The 16,360-nt window shown below is 47.9% G+C and overlaps 1 protein-coding gene across 2 annotated transcripts in view; it reads right to left on the bottom strand.

The window, feature by feature from the left end:
- The window catches only part of LOC115074847 (threonine--tRNA ligase 2, cytoplasmic-like), a 112,104-nt gene that overhangs the window by 79,882 nt on the left and 15,862 nt on the right, over nt 1–16,360 (bottom strand). For both annotated transcript variants that reach the window (XM_029574767.1, XM_029574766.1), the window contains exons 3-5: nt 3,434–3,557; nt 2,643–2,764; nt 1,806–1,923 (exon numbers count right to left, since the gene is read on the bottom strand). In XM_029574767.1, coding sequence (XP_029430627.1) covers nt 1,806–1,923; nt 2,643–2,764; nt 3,434–3,557 — 364 coding nt within the window. The remainder of the gene's footprint in view (nt 1–1,805; nt 1,924–2,642; nt 2,765–3,433; nt 3,558–16,360) is intronic.

Here is a 16,360-nt window from a genome sequence, read left to right as displayed (position 1 = left end):
CCCCCCCCACAGCGGCTGGCATGACCCAAAGCTTGGTCCGTCTCCTGTTTATGGGGGGGCCGACACGCTCCTCTGCTCTGACGGAAAACTGTCACCCAAAGAACACAAGACGTCCCTTATCTGCCAGAAAGTCCAACACCTCTGGGAAGGAGCCTTCAGGGGATAAGAGAGAACCAGGACCCCTGGATCTGCTGCGAGCTAAAGCCGATCAGAGATTACCAACCCCCCCCCCCTCCCGTTTGCCCGGCTCAACCTGAGGGATGGCCCACAAAAGAACCTAACACCTCAGGAAGCGTCTTCTAACTTCTCTTCTTCTGTCCCTTTTTTCTTACCTGCAGGTTTGCACCTCTACCATCTACTGAAGGACCTCAGGTGGCACTCTCGGTTATGTAGCAGTGCCTCAAAGTTTTTAGTTCTCTGCCTCCATCTGCTGGTAGAGATGCAAAACCCACTTGTCTGGACTGATCTGGGGTACGAACATGAATATCTCATCTGCGTGCGAAAAGGGAAAAACATCTTTCCCACAACCCGCAGAAAAGAAAATGAAGGAACCACAGCTCAGCATCAGGAAAAGGTGGGCAGGGCAGCAGTGGATTTAAGTCTCCGGCTGCCCTCCCCCCCCCCTTCCAGCCAGTTGTGGGGGAACTGGAAGGGTTCCCCCTCGATGTGGCATCAGCTGGTCTGCCTAAAATAATGGCAGGGCTGCGCAGGAGCACCCACTTCCAGTGACAAGAAGCCGGGGCATCTTCATGACTAAACAGAGCCAAAATGTTAAAGTGCCACCACTTTATTTAATAAACTGAACCCACTTCTAACAAAATCCTGCCAATTCTGTCATACTGATAGGTAGGAATACCACCAGCCTTTCTACCCACTATAAACATTTAAAATTTGCACATAGTAGGACACTGAAGAGGACCCAAGCACAAAAGAAAAACCCAGACTTAGAAAAATGCTTTGAACGTGCATTTTAAAAGTTTTCCTGGCGAATTAACCAAGCTCTGAGAAGATGCCGGTCAGTGACAGTACTTTCTGCTTCTTCTCATTCCTCATCTAGGCATTCCCATGAGAGTAACTACTACTGCTTAAGAGGTGCTTCAAACATGCCCCACTATTGACAGTCTGCACAAGCTTGACAACTACATTCCCGTACCGTCAAACCTCTCTCACAATGTCCGACCCTATTACTGACAACTTTGTTCCTATACAGTCAAACCTCACTCACTACATCTGACTCCATTACTGACAGTGCGCGCAAGCTTGACAACTACGTTCCTGTACCGTCAAACCTCTCTCACAATGTCCGACCCTATTACTGACTGTGCATGCAAGCTTGACAAGCAAGCTCTTATACGGTCAAACCTTGTCTGTGCATCCAATCCCACTAGTGATGCCCCCTACCTACCCCAGAAATGTAAACTGCATTAGAAACACACCAACTCGTGACAGTGCTCACTAATTTAAGTAGAAAAAAAACAAACAGTAACAAAGTTATTGCTGCACAAACAAACCCTGAGAAAACGTAGAAAGAAAAGACATGAACAGCACATGACAGTTACAAAGGGACTGAAATGAGCAAAGGCTGAGTGGTGTACCGGCTCTTTAAAAAACAAACCTTGTGAAAACAATGTTCGAGACTTGAAGGACACAGCATGTAGGGTTTCTAAAATTGAATGGCAGACTGAATTGGCTGCACGGTCTCTGTCTGCTTGTCAAGCTCTTTGTTTCTATGTCTAGATAGAAAAATGCGTTTTGGATACTTTTATTATTTGTTTCCATGAAAAGATTAAAAGAACTGTATTTACCTTAAACATGTCTAGCAGAATCTCCTTGCTGATTTCCAGTCTCTCAAAAGGCTGCTTCTCTTTAATTATACTTTTACACATGTTCTCCAGGGCAGGGAATTCATTACTGGACACGCCTCTACGCACAGAGAGAAAAAAAAAAAAAGTTGTGTGCAAGTTATTTTTCATGCACTCTACACAGACCTCCCTCTATGCCCCTGCTGCACTGCTCTGTTAGGACTATGTCTTCTGGTTGATAAAGATTTTCATTCCAATTAGTCATGCAACATCAGTGTTTCATAATTAGTTTTAATTACTGTACAAATTCAATTTATTTTTGTACTAATATTTGATATAATAAAATATAGACATGCAAAAATTGTAAAAGCATGCAAAAAAATTGGATGATTACTTAAACACAGGGGTAGAAGATCAAATCATGCCTCAAATTTGACCAAAACTGAGTATTTGGCACTGCTGTTCCACACTTTCTGCCTGCACCATATGAATGGTTTCAAAGCAGGGTGTAGGTCACCAGAGGCTTCACAATGCAAGATAAAAAATACAATGTGTTTTACTTTGCAATGCCAATGTCTAAACTATATTGCCTTAGTTCAGAGTTCTAGTAACTGTACTGTTCCTGGAGAAAACAATGGGAATCTTTTTATGTTTTACACCAGTGTAAAAGATGAGCTTTCCAGATCACCTGGCCCCATTTTTAGATGCTGCAATCTGAAGAAGAGACCCAAGTGGGCTCAAAAGCTCATATACTGCAACTTCTGTATGTTAGACCAATAAAATGGTATCACAACCCCAGAAAGATTTCATAGCTATATTTCTTGGAACACAGACACTTGCCTGTCACCCAGAAACATGTCATAATAAAATCCATTCTCAATAGGTGGCCCATAGCACAAGCAGCCGCCATAATAATTTTCCATGGTCTCCCCCAGGATGTGTGCGCTTGAGTGCCAGTACACCTGCATAAAATTAAGACAATTATTTTGTTAATTATTATGAGCCCAATATTCAAAGATATCCAGTTATCTAAGTTATCCGGATAACTTAGAAGGGATACTCAGCAGCATGGCTATGCCACCAAATATACCCAGATAACTTATATCCAAATAACTTTAGACCTGCTATTGAGCAGGTTTAACTTATTTGTTTAATTTAACCGGGGAAGGCTGAATATAGACACTTACCTGGTTAAGATAACCAGATAAGTTGCCCCACTCATTGCCAAAATATTCGGCTATCTACTTAGTCAGTTAAGGCCCTATTTATCTAGCTAAGTAGAGCCAAATGTCGGCCTCTATGAAATTATGATAAAACTATGCCAGGAAACAAATCTCACCGATTTAAACTTCTTAATTGTCAGTGTAGACAGACAAAACTGTAGACAATATATTGTACCACAATTAAAGGCACTATAAGATGTCTTTCTCAACAGCTTTCAGGGTCACTATGCAGGAGATAATACAACAGAATGAGGGTCTATGTTGGTGATACTGTGCCCGGACAGTACAGATAGAAAGAAACAATTCTACAGAGAATTTAAAATGGTTTCAGATAAGTGATCTTCTCTGACTACACATAATTTTCCTTAATCAACTGAAAGTATACGAAAATATCTGCAAAGTACTTACAGCCTGAGCTTCTTCATTATCAAACATAAGCAGGTCCAAGAGACAATCACCTTCCAGGGGACGATCCAAATCCCATAATTCACAGTTCACTTTAGCTATTACTGCATTGTCAGCCAAGCCTTGACTAAACAGGTTAAAAAAAATAAAAGCCTGGAATTTAGTCTCATGTTACTCAAGATTCCTGGACAATCAGAATCACAAGCTTATCTTACATTAAATGATCTGGATATGGTCCAGAGTTGCACACTGTCATGCAGGAGAGTTGGATGTGATTCTTAGCCCAGCTTCTGGGTCAGCTGGCGCCAGGGATGCTGCAGAGGTAGCGTTCATAGCCCCTGGGAAAAGAAAATTATTCCTTACCTGCTAATTTTCGTTCCTGTAGTACCAAGGATAAGAAAATTATTCCTTACCTGCTAATTTTCGTTCCTGTAGTACCAAGGATCAGTCCTGACGGTGGGTTATGTCCCCCGTCCAGCAGATGGAGTCAGAACAGACTTCGAAGGGTGTTGGCATATAAACCAGTGCACCCTCTGCAGGAGCTCAGTATAAAGTATATCAAAGCCCAACAACAGAACACTGAAGAAGCAGACTGGATCAAGTATATTTAACCAATACAGGTATTAAACAACAAATTCAACATGTAAGGCAACTCGCGGCAAGAACTGCCAACTTGTAGGGAGCTGTGAACACAGACGTAAAAGACGAAAGAGAGACAGCATTCTTCAGATAGAAAACAGCAATCCGAGCAGAGAAAAGCCAAGAACCCAATAAAGGTGGGCGTCTGGACTGATCCTTGGTACTACAGGAACGAAAATTAGCAGGTAAGGAATAATTTTCTTTTCCCTGTACGTACCAGGATCAGTCCAGACGGTGGGATGTACCAAAGCTTCCCTACTCATTGTAAATGAGTAGGGAAGCTTTGGTACATCCCTATTCATTGTAAATCATTCATTGTAAAGCTTTCATTGTAAATCATTCATTGTAAAGCTTTGGTACTTCCCTATTCATTGTAAATCATTCACTTCCATCTTTGGAAACTTTACCATTCTACAGGTTAATACAACATGTTAAAGTTCCTATCTTTTCTTCTTCTTACTCCTAGTTGTACGTATCCTTGTTTATTGTAACTGTATTTATAATATGTACATTACATATTTTGTTCTATGTTCCGGTTATTACCCCATTGTTTACTGTAAACCGGCTTGATGTGATGTTATCACGAATGCCGGTATAGAAAAAATCAAAATAAAAATAAATACTCCGGGTGGGTCCCTGAAAGTCCTGCTCGGAGAACCTGGTCGCCAAAGTGTCCAGAGGCTGACGACGCCAGGTGTAGACGATAATGTCTCGTGAAAGTGTGCAGCGATTTCCAGATTGCCGCACGGCAGATTTCCTGAGAGGAAACGGACCGCACCTCAGCCCAGGAGGCTGCTTGTGAACGAATGGAATGAGCTATGATGCCGCAAGGAGGAGTTCGCCCCGCTCTGATGTAAGACGAGGAAATGGCGTCCTTTAGCCATCTAGCAATCGTCGTCTTCGAAGCCTGGGAGCCTTTCTTCGGGCCCGACCAGAGTACGAACAGATGATCGGAGACCCGGAAGTCGTTAGTGACCTCCAAGTAGTGGAGCAACGTGCACTTGACATCCAAGAAACGGAGAGACCTTGGTTCGTCGGATACGAAGGACGGAAGCTCAACCGTCTGGTTCAAGTGGAAGGCCAATACTACCTTGGGTAGGAATGAAGGAACGGTGCAGAGGGAGACACCCGAGTCCATGAATCGGAGATAGGGTTCCCTGCAGGATAGCGCTTGAAGTTCCAAGATGCGACGTGCGGAGCAGATGGCCACGAGAAAGACAGTCTTGAGGGTGAGGTCCTTGATAGTTGAGTTGCGTTGGGGCTCGAAGGGAGGCCCTGACAATGCTTGGAGAACCAAATTGAGGCTCCAGGAGGGGCACGGGTCCCTTGAGGAACCGGGCGATGTCAGGCTGGAGCAGGAGGGACGGATGTTCTCCATACTGCAGGAGGGAACCGAGGGCGGCCACCTGGACCCGCAGAGAATTATAGGCGAGTCCCTTGTCCAGGCCGTCCTGGAGGAACTGCAAGATCTGAGGGACTGACGCCTTCGTGGAACGAGTGCCCAGCTTGGAACACCACAACTCGAAAACCTTCCAGACTCACACATAAGCGACCGAAGTAGACGTCTTCCGAGCCTTCAGCAGAGTCGAGACTACCACCTCAGGGTATCCTCTGCACCTGAGGCGGCGCCTCTCAAAAGCCAGGCCACAAGACAGAAGCGTTCTGCCTGATCGAAAAATACCGGGCCCTGGTGGAGTAGACGAGGAAGATGTCCCAGCCGAAGCGGACCATCGATCGCTAACTGTAGAGATCCGCAAACCAGGGTCGACGGGGCCACTCTGGAGCCACGAGGATCACGGGCCCCTGATGACCTTCTATTCTCCGTAGAACTTTGCCCACCAGCAGCCAGGGAGGGAAGACGTAGAGAAGCAGATGACGCGGCCACGGCAGGACTAGGGCATCTACCCCTTCCGCGCCGCGCTCTCTTCTGCAGCTGAAAAAGTGGGGGGCCTTGGCGTTGAGGGACGTCGCCATCAAGTCCAGGTGAGGTGACCCCCACCGATGGACAAGAAGCTGCATCGCTTCAGAGAGGAACCATTCTCCCGGATCTAGCTGTTGTCGGCTCAAGTAGTCCGCCTGAATGTTGTCTACCCCCGCGATGTGTGAAGTCGCGAGGCGTGCTAGATGAATCTCTGCCCACTCCATCAGACGCGCCGTCTCGAGCGATACGTGCCAACTCCTCGTGCCCCCCATGCGATTGATATACGCAACTGTGGTGGCGTTGTCCGAGAGTATCCTTACCTCCCAATTCCGCACCAACGGAAGGAAATGTATTAGCGCCAGACGCACTGCTCTGATTTCCAAGCGATTGATCGGCCACGACACTTGTACCTTCGTCCACGTCCCCTGTGCCGAGCTTCGTTCGCATACGGCCCCCCACCCGGAGAGACTGGCATCGGTGGTGACCACCACCCAATCGGGGACCTCGAGGGAGACGCCTCGGGCTAGATGCCTCGGATCCAACCACCAACGCAGACTGTCCTTGGCAACCTTCGGGAGAGGGAGCACCATCTGATAATCCTGCGAGACTGGTTTCCAGCGTGAAAGGAGGGCCGTCTGAAGGGGACGGAGGTGCGCGAAAGCCCAGGGCACGAGGTCGATAGTGGAAGCCATCACGCCCAGAAGCTGGAGATAGCCCCAGGAGGTGGGTGCTGGTAATGCAGTAAACAGTCGTATGTGTTCCCGCAAGGATTGGGCCATGTCCGGCCGCAAGAAGACTGCCCTGACGCGTTTCGAAGCGCGCTCCCAAGAAGTCCAAGTGCTGGGAGGGAACGAGGGAGCTCTTTGCGAAGTTCACGACCCAGCCCAGGGAGCGAAGTAGGTGAATCACCCTGTCGACCTCCGACTGTCCTTGGACAAACGACTTCGCCTGGATCAGCCAGTCGTCTAAGTAGGGGTGGACGAGGATGCCTTCTCTCCTCAGGGCTGCCGCCACTACCACCATGATCTTCGTGAACGTTCGAGGAGCGGTCGCCAACCCGAAGGGAAGAGCCTGGAACTGAAAGTGTTGGCCCAGGATCTTGAAACGGAGGAACCGCCGGTGAGCAGGGAGAATGGGTATATGGAGATAGGCCTCCATCAAATCCAGGGAGGCCAGGAACTCCTCCTGATGCACTGCCGCGATGACTGAACATAGTCATGCGGAGTACCCGTAGAGACTTGTTGACCTCCTTCAGGTCCAGAATGGGGCAGTAGGAGCCATCCTTTTTGGGCACGACGAAGTAGATGGAATAGTGGCCCGAGCCCACCTCGCCGAAGGGGACGGGGGAAATGGCCCCTATAGCCTGCAACCAGTCCACAGTCTGTAGCACCGCCCATCTCTTGAGGTCCGACCAACAGGGGGAAAAGAGGAACCTGTCCCTTGGGAGGCGAACAAACTCCAAGGCGTAGCCGTTCCTTAGGGTATCCAGGACCCATTGGTCTGAGGTGATGCGAACCTACTCCTCGTAGAAGTGTGAGAGACGACCCCCGATCCTGGGGGTGGAGGAGTGGGCGAGCCTGGCATCATTGAGTGGAATTGGGGGGGTTCCCCTGCCCCGACCCCTCACAAGCGGGCCTGCGCCCGTGAAAGGACCGGGGCCAGGACTGGGATCTGGAAGAGGGTGTCCATGGGCCTGTCTACCTGTGACTCCGGTAGCGACGCTGGGCTCTGGCCCGTGTCTGAGAAGCAGCAAAAGACCGGGAGGTACGCTGCTTGTCCTCAGGCAAGCGGTGTACCACGTTCTCCCCCAGGGACTTGATGATCTGGTCTAGATCCTCGCTGAAGAGAAACTTGCCCTTGAAGGGGAGAGAGCCCAGGCTTGACTTGGAAGAGGCATCCGCCGACCAGTTACGGAGCCACAAGAGACGTCTTGCCGCAACTACAGACACCATGGACCTTGCCAATACCCTGAATAGGTCATACAGGGCATCCGCCCCGTACGCTATGGTGGACTCCAAACGTCAGCCTGGACGGCTTCCTCGGGCGGAAGGTCTTGAGAGGTAAGTAGTTGCTGAACCCAGCGAAGGCTGGCCCTCTGCGCGAGCGAGCTACACATGGCCGCGCGCATACGTAGAGCGGAGACTTCAAAAACTCTCTTCAGGAAGATTTCCAACTTGTGGTCCTGAGTGTCTCGCAACGCCGTGCCGCCCGTAACCGGGATAGTTGTCCTCTTAGTGACCGCCGATACCGCCGAGTCCACCTTCGGGGTACCTTGATTAGCTTCAGGGAGCGGATACAACTTCTCCATCGCCCTGCCGACCTTTAAGGAAGATTCAGGAGTGTCCCATTCCCTAGCCAGGAGCTGCAAGAAGGAGGCATGTGTAGGGAACGCCCGGGACAGCGGACGCAAGGCGGCCAGGACTGGATCTCCCTTCTTGGAAGATGCGGAGACGACCGGGGCAAGTGGGTCTGGTGGTGGGTCTAGGTCCAGCTCCTCAAGGATCTGAGGGATCAGGTCATCTAACTCCTCCCTCCGGAAGATGCGGAGCGCTCACGGGTCATCACCCTCCGATTGAGTGTCTGACGGAGCAGAGTCCGGAAGAACAGGGGAATCCCCCCCCCTGATCCAGGGATAAAATGTACCCTGGCGGCCCCTCGGGGGGGCTCCAGGGGGGCCCTGTGGCGCAGCCGTGAAGCGCAGAGCTTTGGCGGGGGGTGGCCCCGTGGGCGTTCCACTGGAAGCCTCCAGGCGCTGCAAATATGCGCTGTGCAAAAGTAAAATAAAATCAGGAGAAAACATAGGCATGCCCCGGGGGGGGGGGGGGGGGGGGCCGGAAACGGAGGGAGCTGAGGAGCCCTGGTCAGGGAGGACTTTTCCAGCATCAAATTCGGGGGATAGGCATCCCGAGAATCCCTCCCCTCCTCCTCTGGGCCTGGAAAATCGCCGCGCTGTGAATCCAACATGGCTCCTGTTCCCGCCAAAGACGGTGAAGGGGCCAGCCTGCGCCGCCCAGGCCGCGCTGAGGGGAGGAAAGAAAAAGTGCTGACTGGCTGAGAGGTGCCTTCCCCACCGGGAAGGCACCGTGCACAAATCCCCTCGCGCGAGATCCTCGACCCCGGCTCGCCACAGACCGAGCACCGGGACAGCCAAGGCATGATGGCCGCCGGGGGAGGAACAGAAAAGGCCGGGGGGGGGGGGGGGCCCGAGCAACGGAGAGGTGCCGCGGGGGGGCTAAAACCAGCCTGCACTGCCCCCTAAAACGCCCCGGACGGCAGCAGGGGAATCACCCCTCCCTGCTGCAGCGGCCCCGGGGAAAATTTGTTGTCTCGGGGCCGTGGAGCGGTCATCGGCACTGTGTGGAGAGGCTGGCACCACCAGCTTCCACTTTGCCAAGGAGTCGTTGACGGAGGAAAACCTAAAAAAGTAACCAAGACAGAAGGAAATCCACTAAATGTACCCCCGGAGATCAGAGAAAGAGGAGGAGAGAGAAAAGGGGGCAGCTCAGCCTGCAAACCACGCCTCCCCAAAAACTGGCTTTTTTTTTTTTAAACAACTTGATCCAAACTGCAAATAAGTCAAAGGAAATAGAAGAAAGGAGAGAACCTAAGCCCTGAATACACTTGGGAAGCAATGGGTTCCCCTACTCTCATCTGCTGGAGTCAGAAAGATACTGAGCTCCTGCAGAGGGTGCACTGGTTTATATGCCAACACCCTTCGAAGGCTGTTCTGACTCCATCTGCTGGACGGGGGACATAACCCACCGTCTGGACTGATCGTGGTACGTACAGGGAAGAGGAAGTTCCTGCCATTGCGCAATAGTAGCACCTAATGACCAGACTCTGGAGGAAGCCAGTTATTGTAACAGAAGTGGGGGATTGGGTAAATTATGGTAAATTCAGCAGGAATGTAAATTTCACTTTATTAATATTATGGAAACATTTGGGAAGTTCACAGTAATCATCTGTAAATACATATCGTTACATGCTCCTCCACAGTGAAAGCATTGCCACCACTGAACAAATAATCTAACTGCACACTGAACTATAGCCGTAACTGAAGAGGCACATGGCTGACGGAATCTCGTGTGCTGGATTTCATACATTCAAATAAACTAGAAGGTGATTGGCTATGCTGCTTCTTATGGGTGATGGGGTTTGGTGGTGGGATTCCAGTTATTTGCAGAAGAGTGTACAGGCACATATAGGACACATGGTAACAAAGAATAGAAGGGGCTCATTTAGCGCATAGTTAAAACCAGAAAACAGCAGCACCAACAGTCAAGGCTTCAACCCTATCTGGTGTCCATCTACATTCAGTCAACTTAAAAAGTAAAAGCAGATCACTAGGGGGCGTTGAAGGGAGAGGATGTGATTTCTTCTTCCTCGGCCCTAGGCCTATTGAATCGGACCCCATCCACCCCCCGATTGAAGTCAGATTAGGGGATATTTTAGGATCTGGAGGCCACTGCACCTGTGCTTTGTGGTGGTGGGCATGTCATCTCGAGTGGTCCGCAAGGAAAAGGAAAAAGGGAAGGATCGTCCAAAGCCTGCTGCATCTCCAGGCATGGCCGCAGTGAGTGATTGTCACAGCCCCCCTGCAACACCCATCGCAGACATTAACGATATTAGAGGTTTTGGGACCAGAGCTTCAGAATCTTTCAGCTAAAAATCACTGAGCTCTCGGCAAATTTAGGGAAATTTGAAAGCAGGTTTGGAGAGATAGAGGCCCGGGTCTCGGAGACACAAGATGGCCTCAGCACAGTACAATCTGAGATCAGTGTGCTGCAGAAAACTGTAGCAAAACAAACAGCCCGCATTGAAGATCTGGAAAATAGGTCTCGCAGATCAAACCTGCGTTTTATTGGGCTGCCAGAAACTATTGATGATCAACAATTAGCGTCGAAGCTAGAGGCCTGGCTGGAAAAGGACCTGGCCCTCACCCGCACACATGGAAAGCTGCGCATTGAGAGGGCTCACCGTCTGGGACCTCTTAATTCCAGTGCCCCTAGGCCCCGAGTGGTGGTGGCGAAGATTTTTAATTATGCTCATAAGCAAGAGATATTACAGGCAGCCCGGAGTAAAAAAGAGCTTACCTTTGAAAACAACAGGATCCTGATCTTCCAGGATTTCTCGGCGGCTGTCTCGGCACAGCGGCGACTTATGGCCCCGATCTGTACTCAGCTGATTGAGCAGGGGCTGCGGGCCACGCTAGTTTTCCCGGCGAAGTTGCGAGTGGTGTTGCCGATGGGAGTGAAGTGGATTGACTCGATTGAGGAAGCTCGGCGGCTGCAAACTGACAGAGAAATGCTGCAGGGGAGTGCTGTTACCGGCATGGAGCAAGCTTAATGAGGCCGGCCACGTGGGAGTCACATGGGAGCCTCTCATTGAATTCCCTCATGGCGCGGACGGCTTTAAAGCCCCAAGACTGTGATTGTGTAGGCGGTGTTTTTATTTTTTATTTTTTTCTACATGCGGCCGGCCCGGTGTCAGTCTCCTGGGGGCCTGTCATTGCATCCCCTTATGGAGTGGACAGCTTAAAATATCTTGGGCAGTGGTGGTGAAACCGGCGTTTTGTTTTTTTTGTTGGGTTTTTTTTTTCTTTTTCTTCTTTTTGACAATTTTGGCGGAGAGCGCCCGGACACAGTGAAAATGGCCTCAGCGGACATTTGGGCCCCGGGTCTCGGCCGCGCTGGTTTGGCGTGCTGCCCACCTAGCAGAGGAGATCGGTGCAGAGAGAAGAGGAAGAAAGCAAAACTAATTTTGGACAAGTGAATGGTTTTCTTCGTTCTTCTTCTTGTTTAACTGTATGGTAATGTTCTGTTTATTCCCGCATGGAATTTGGGGCCTGGCGGGGTGCCTTAGTGCCTTTATGCAGACCAAACAATATGCCTCCTGGGGTTTTTCTTTAATTCAGTATGCTGTTGTATTAATTGAGGGTTCAATGCAGAATATCTACCCTGAACTTGTAGCATAATGAGGCTGGTACAGTGGGAAAGAGCTCTGTGATTTATTAAAGCTGTGGGGAGGGGTGGGGATATAGATAGTAGTGATCTGGCACGAGCATTACTAATTTTAGCTGGGGTCAGGTAATCATATGTCTGGGTGGGACTGTAGTGCTCTGCCAAGTTTGGGTCCTGGGTCCTTAAATGGAAGGGAGTAACTTACTATGAGTTTATACAATTGTATATAGAGGAGGGAGGGGGGCCTGGGCCGGGGGACAGGGTCCGAAGGTGGGGTAGGAGGTGTATATATATATATATATATATATATATATATATATATATAAGGGCAAGTGATCTCGATCCCTTTGTTAGGATCAATGTTTCTGGATGGGTTGGGAATTTCTCAAGGAGTACTTGTTCTTTACATATTAAATGTAATAAAGTGTGCAGTGATCGGATCGTGGGGGTGGAGGGGAGGTCCTTGGTGCACAGTGGGAGATCCCGGCTGGGAGGATCTTCGCTGCAGTAAGAGGTTAATAGGTTTTATTGCAAAACTCTGTATCACATTCCATCTCTAATTCTAGTACCAATGTGATTACATGGAATGTCTGTGGAATTCACTCACCTATCAAACGAACAAAAATCCTGTCCCTGTTGAAACGGCGGAAAGCTCATATAGCATTCCTGCAAGAAACACATTTGACTGATATGGAACATTTAAAATTGGGACGCCTAGGGGGGAGTATCATACACTATGCATCTGGCACTACAAAATCGGCTGGTGTGGCAATTCTACTTCAGCGTAATCTGCCCTTCACTCTAGTTAAGGAAATAAAAGACCCGATGGGGAGATATCTCATTCTGATTGCTGAACTCTTCCACACTAAAGTAGTCCTTTGTAATGTATATGCCCCTAATACATATTCTCCTAGTTTCTATATAGAGATACACCGACATCTGCTCCCCTATTTGGGGGACTTTATGATTGTAGGTGGTGATTTTAATGCGATTTGTGATCCTGCTTTAGATAAATCTCCTCCTGCCCCTTTGTCTTCAGGATACGTACAGTGACACCCTTATTTGCCTTTTGCTCCATGACAATAGTTTTGTGCATTCCATTTTTGTATCAACCCCTTCTTCTTCGTAGTTCAAGATCTTAGCCTCAGCTATCACGTGCGTATTATATTTTCCTCTCCGAAACACTGTTTCATTATAAATTTTAAAAAGTTTTAAATGGCATCTGCTTGTTCATTGGTTAATAATATATTATTCTGTTTGGAATCCAGAGTTCTCTGTAATAGTTCTCAATTGTTCTTTTTTGAAATTCTGTTAATGTTCATTGTAATTGCTTGCACTTTTGAAGCACTGTTTTTGTTCAATGTAAACCGAACTGATTTGTACCCCCTACAAGAATTTCGGTATATAAAACTGCTAAATAAATAAATAATACGGGCGAGGCCCGAGTTTCTTAGAAAAGACTTTACAGTTGATGGAGGTGTGGAGAGTCCTTCACCCTGGTGAAAAAGACTTTACCCATGTCTCAAGAGCACACGGAACCTTGTCTCGGCTTGACTACTTTTTAACCAGTATCCAGGGTTTCACGCAGATTAGGGCGGTCGAGATTGCGGATATAGTGATCTCTGATCATGCCCCAGTAAGATTAGAGGTAAATTTTAATTTGGGCTTACCTAATTCTTTCTTGTGGAAATTCCCTTACTACTTGGCCACGGATGAGAAGTTCAAGCAGTATCTCTATAGGTGTTGGGCAAATTATGAGGATTCTAATAGACAACACATGTCCAACCCGACACTCTATTGGTATGCCGCGAAAGCTGTACTTCGGGGTGATATTCTATCATATATGTCGCATAGAAAAAAAGCAATGAATCAGAAGCTTTTGCGGTTAACTTCCCAGCTTACACAGGCACGAGCACGACTAGTGCGAAGTAACACTAAAGAGGCTAGAACTTATTACCAGACTATACAAGGGGAGGTAAATGCGTTAATACATCAGCGAACTCGTAAAAGTGTCCTTTATTATCAATGTAGATTATTTCAGCACAGTAACAAATCTGGTAAGTTTTTGCCAAATATGGTGAAATCAGCCCGGGGTTCACGTTATATTCCTACTATGCGTTCCTCCTCTGGCCGAGTATTGACAGATCGTAAGGAAATCCTCCAATGTTTCCGTGAATATTACAGCTCCCTGTATACTGCTGAAGGCTGGAACCTTGATGCCTGCGAGCAATTCTGTTCTAAGTTTCAATTACCGCAGCTCACAGTGGAGCAAAGAGATTATTTGAATAAGCCAATCTCGGTGGAGGAGGTTCGTTTGGCCATTCGTGGCGCGAAAAGATTTAAAGCCCCGGGTCCCGATGGTTACGGTGCGGAGTTTTACCAATGTTTGGTGGATCAAGTAACCGCTCCATTGTTGCAGGCCTTCTCTTCAATGCTAGTGTCAGGCTCATTTCCTGAACATTCAAACCGTGCACATATTACTCTCATTCCGAAACCAGGGAAAAACCCTCTATTACCAGACTCGTATCGGCCTATTTCTCTTTTAAATTTTGATCACAAGTTTTTAGCTAAATTAATGGCAGACCGGCTGGCGGAGGTGCTTCCTCATTTGGTTGGAGTGGATCAAGTGGGGTTTATCAGGAAACGTTATGCTCTAACAGCTATTCGGAAAGTTTTAGCAGCTATGACCATGTCTCAGCAGTTGGAGGTCCCGTTCCTGGCTATTGGTTTTGACGCCGAGAAGGCCTTTGACAGGGTCGAGTGGTCGTATTTGTTCCACATACTTCAGAGGATGGGGTTTGAAGGCCTGTTCTTAAGTGTGATTCGTCTTCTTTATTCCAATCCGGAAGCGATTATATTCGCTAATGGTTCACATTCTGAAGCCTTCTCTATTTCTCGTGGTACGCGACAAGGTTGTCCGCTCTCCCCCCTATTATTTATCCTACACTTGGAGCCTTTGCTCTTAGCGATACAACTAACTAAGGAAATACGGGGTGTTAGGTTTTGTTCCACTCTATTTAAATACGTGGCGTTTGCGGATGATATCTTGATCTTCCTTACAGATCCGGTTTCTTCTTTACGATGTCTTTTACCGCTGATCTGGGCGTTTGGGTCGTTTTCAGGTTTACGTCTTAATCTGGGGAAATCAAAGGCCCTAGCTTGTCCGGTAGCGTTACAACAGGAGTGGGATGAGGATTTTCCCTTACAGTGGGCAGGAGACACGTTTACGTTCTTGGGGCTGGTTCTCTCTCGGGACTTGACGAGGTTATATGCTCTAAATGTGTATCCTTTATTACAAAAGACTCGGGATTGTCTGCAGACATGGACTGCCTTCCCACTCTCGTTGGGAGGCAGGGTGCAGTTGTTTAAAATGATGATTTTACCTCGGTGGCTATATCTTTTTCAAACTCTGCCCCTCCTTTTGCGTCGGGAGGAACAGTTATAACTTGATAAGTGCCAGCGGCGTTTTTTCTGGTGTAACGGGAAGGTTAGGATCCCACTGGGATGGTTGCATATGCCTTGGGGGAGGGGTGGAATGGGAGTACCGGATCTTATGCTTTATAATTTAGCCTGTAATCTTAGATTAGTTAAGGACTGGATATTGGATTCCTCAAATTTTCTATATTTGGTTGTGGACAAAGCCTTGGCAAATCCTTATGCTCTTACGTATGTCCTACAAGCTAAAGCTCTTAAGTTAAATCCATTTCTAGTAAACAATGTTCTTTTTAAGCCTTTGCGCCAAACATGGTTTAAATTTATGCGTTTGTTGGAGAGGGTGCCAGCAAAGAGGAGATTACTTTCACATGTGGTGGACTTGCCCAAGGATTAGTGACTTTTGGCGACAGATGGAGGAGTGGTTAGGTCAGGTTTTTAAAGTAACAATACAACTTCGACCGGGACAAGCGTTATTGGGACAAGCGGTGCCCCTATTGGGTGACTATGATAATCGATTGATATCATTCATTCTGACTGCAGCTAGGCTACATATAGCACAATTGTGGAAGGCAGGGCACCTCCCCACGCTTAAGGGGGTGCAAGATAAGTTAAAGAAAATATATACCTTGGCTGAAATTACAGCCCATTTACATAAATCATATGGGAAATTTTTGCACATATGGTGCAATTATAGACAGTGGCAAAAGTTCTCTTCGAGCAAGTTAGGACCGTTAGATAATCCTGCATCGGCCTAGTGAACAGCTTTCGAAATACATGGCAAAGGAGTAATGGTGGGAAAGTTAGGGGTTGGGGTATGCAAACTGTTGATGGTACATTGTTACTTACATATGCTGGTTTATGAGTGCTAGACTTAGCAATAATTAAGAGATGTATAGGAGACGGCATAAGGTTTTATTGATTGATAACAGCTGTTACAAATATTTACCAATGTTTGGATCTGTTGTTTATAGACAA

Source organism: Rhinatrema bivittatum, chromosome 13 (assembly GCF_901001135.1).
Source record: "Rhinatrema bivittatum chromosome 13, aRhiBiv1.1, whole genome shotgun sequence".
In the NCBI taxonomy this organism is placed as follows: Eukaryota; Metazoa; Chordata; class Amphibia; order Gymnophiona; family Rhinatrematidae; genus Rhinatrema; species Rhinatrema bivittatum.
Note: the sequence above shows the minus strand (reverse complement) of the source record. Positions and strands in the feature narration are given on the sequence as shown.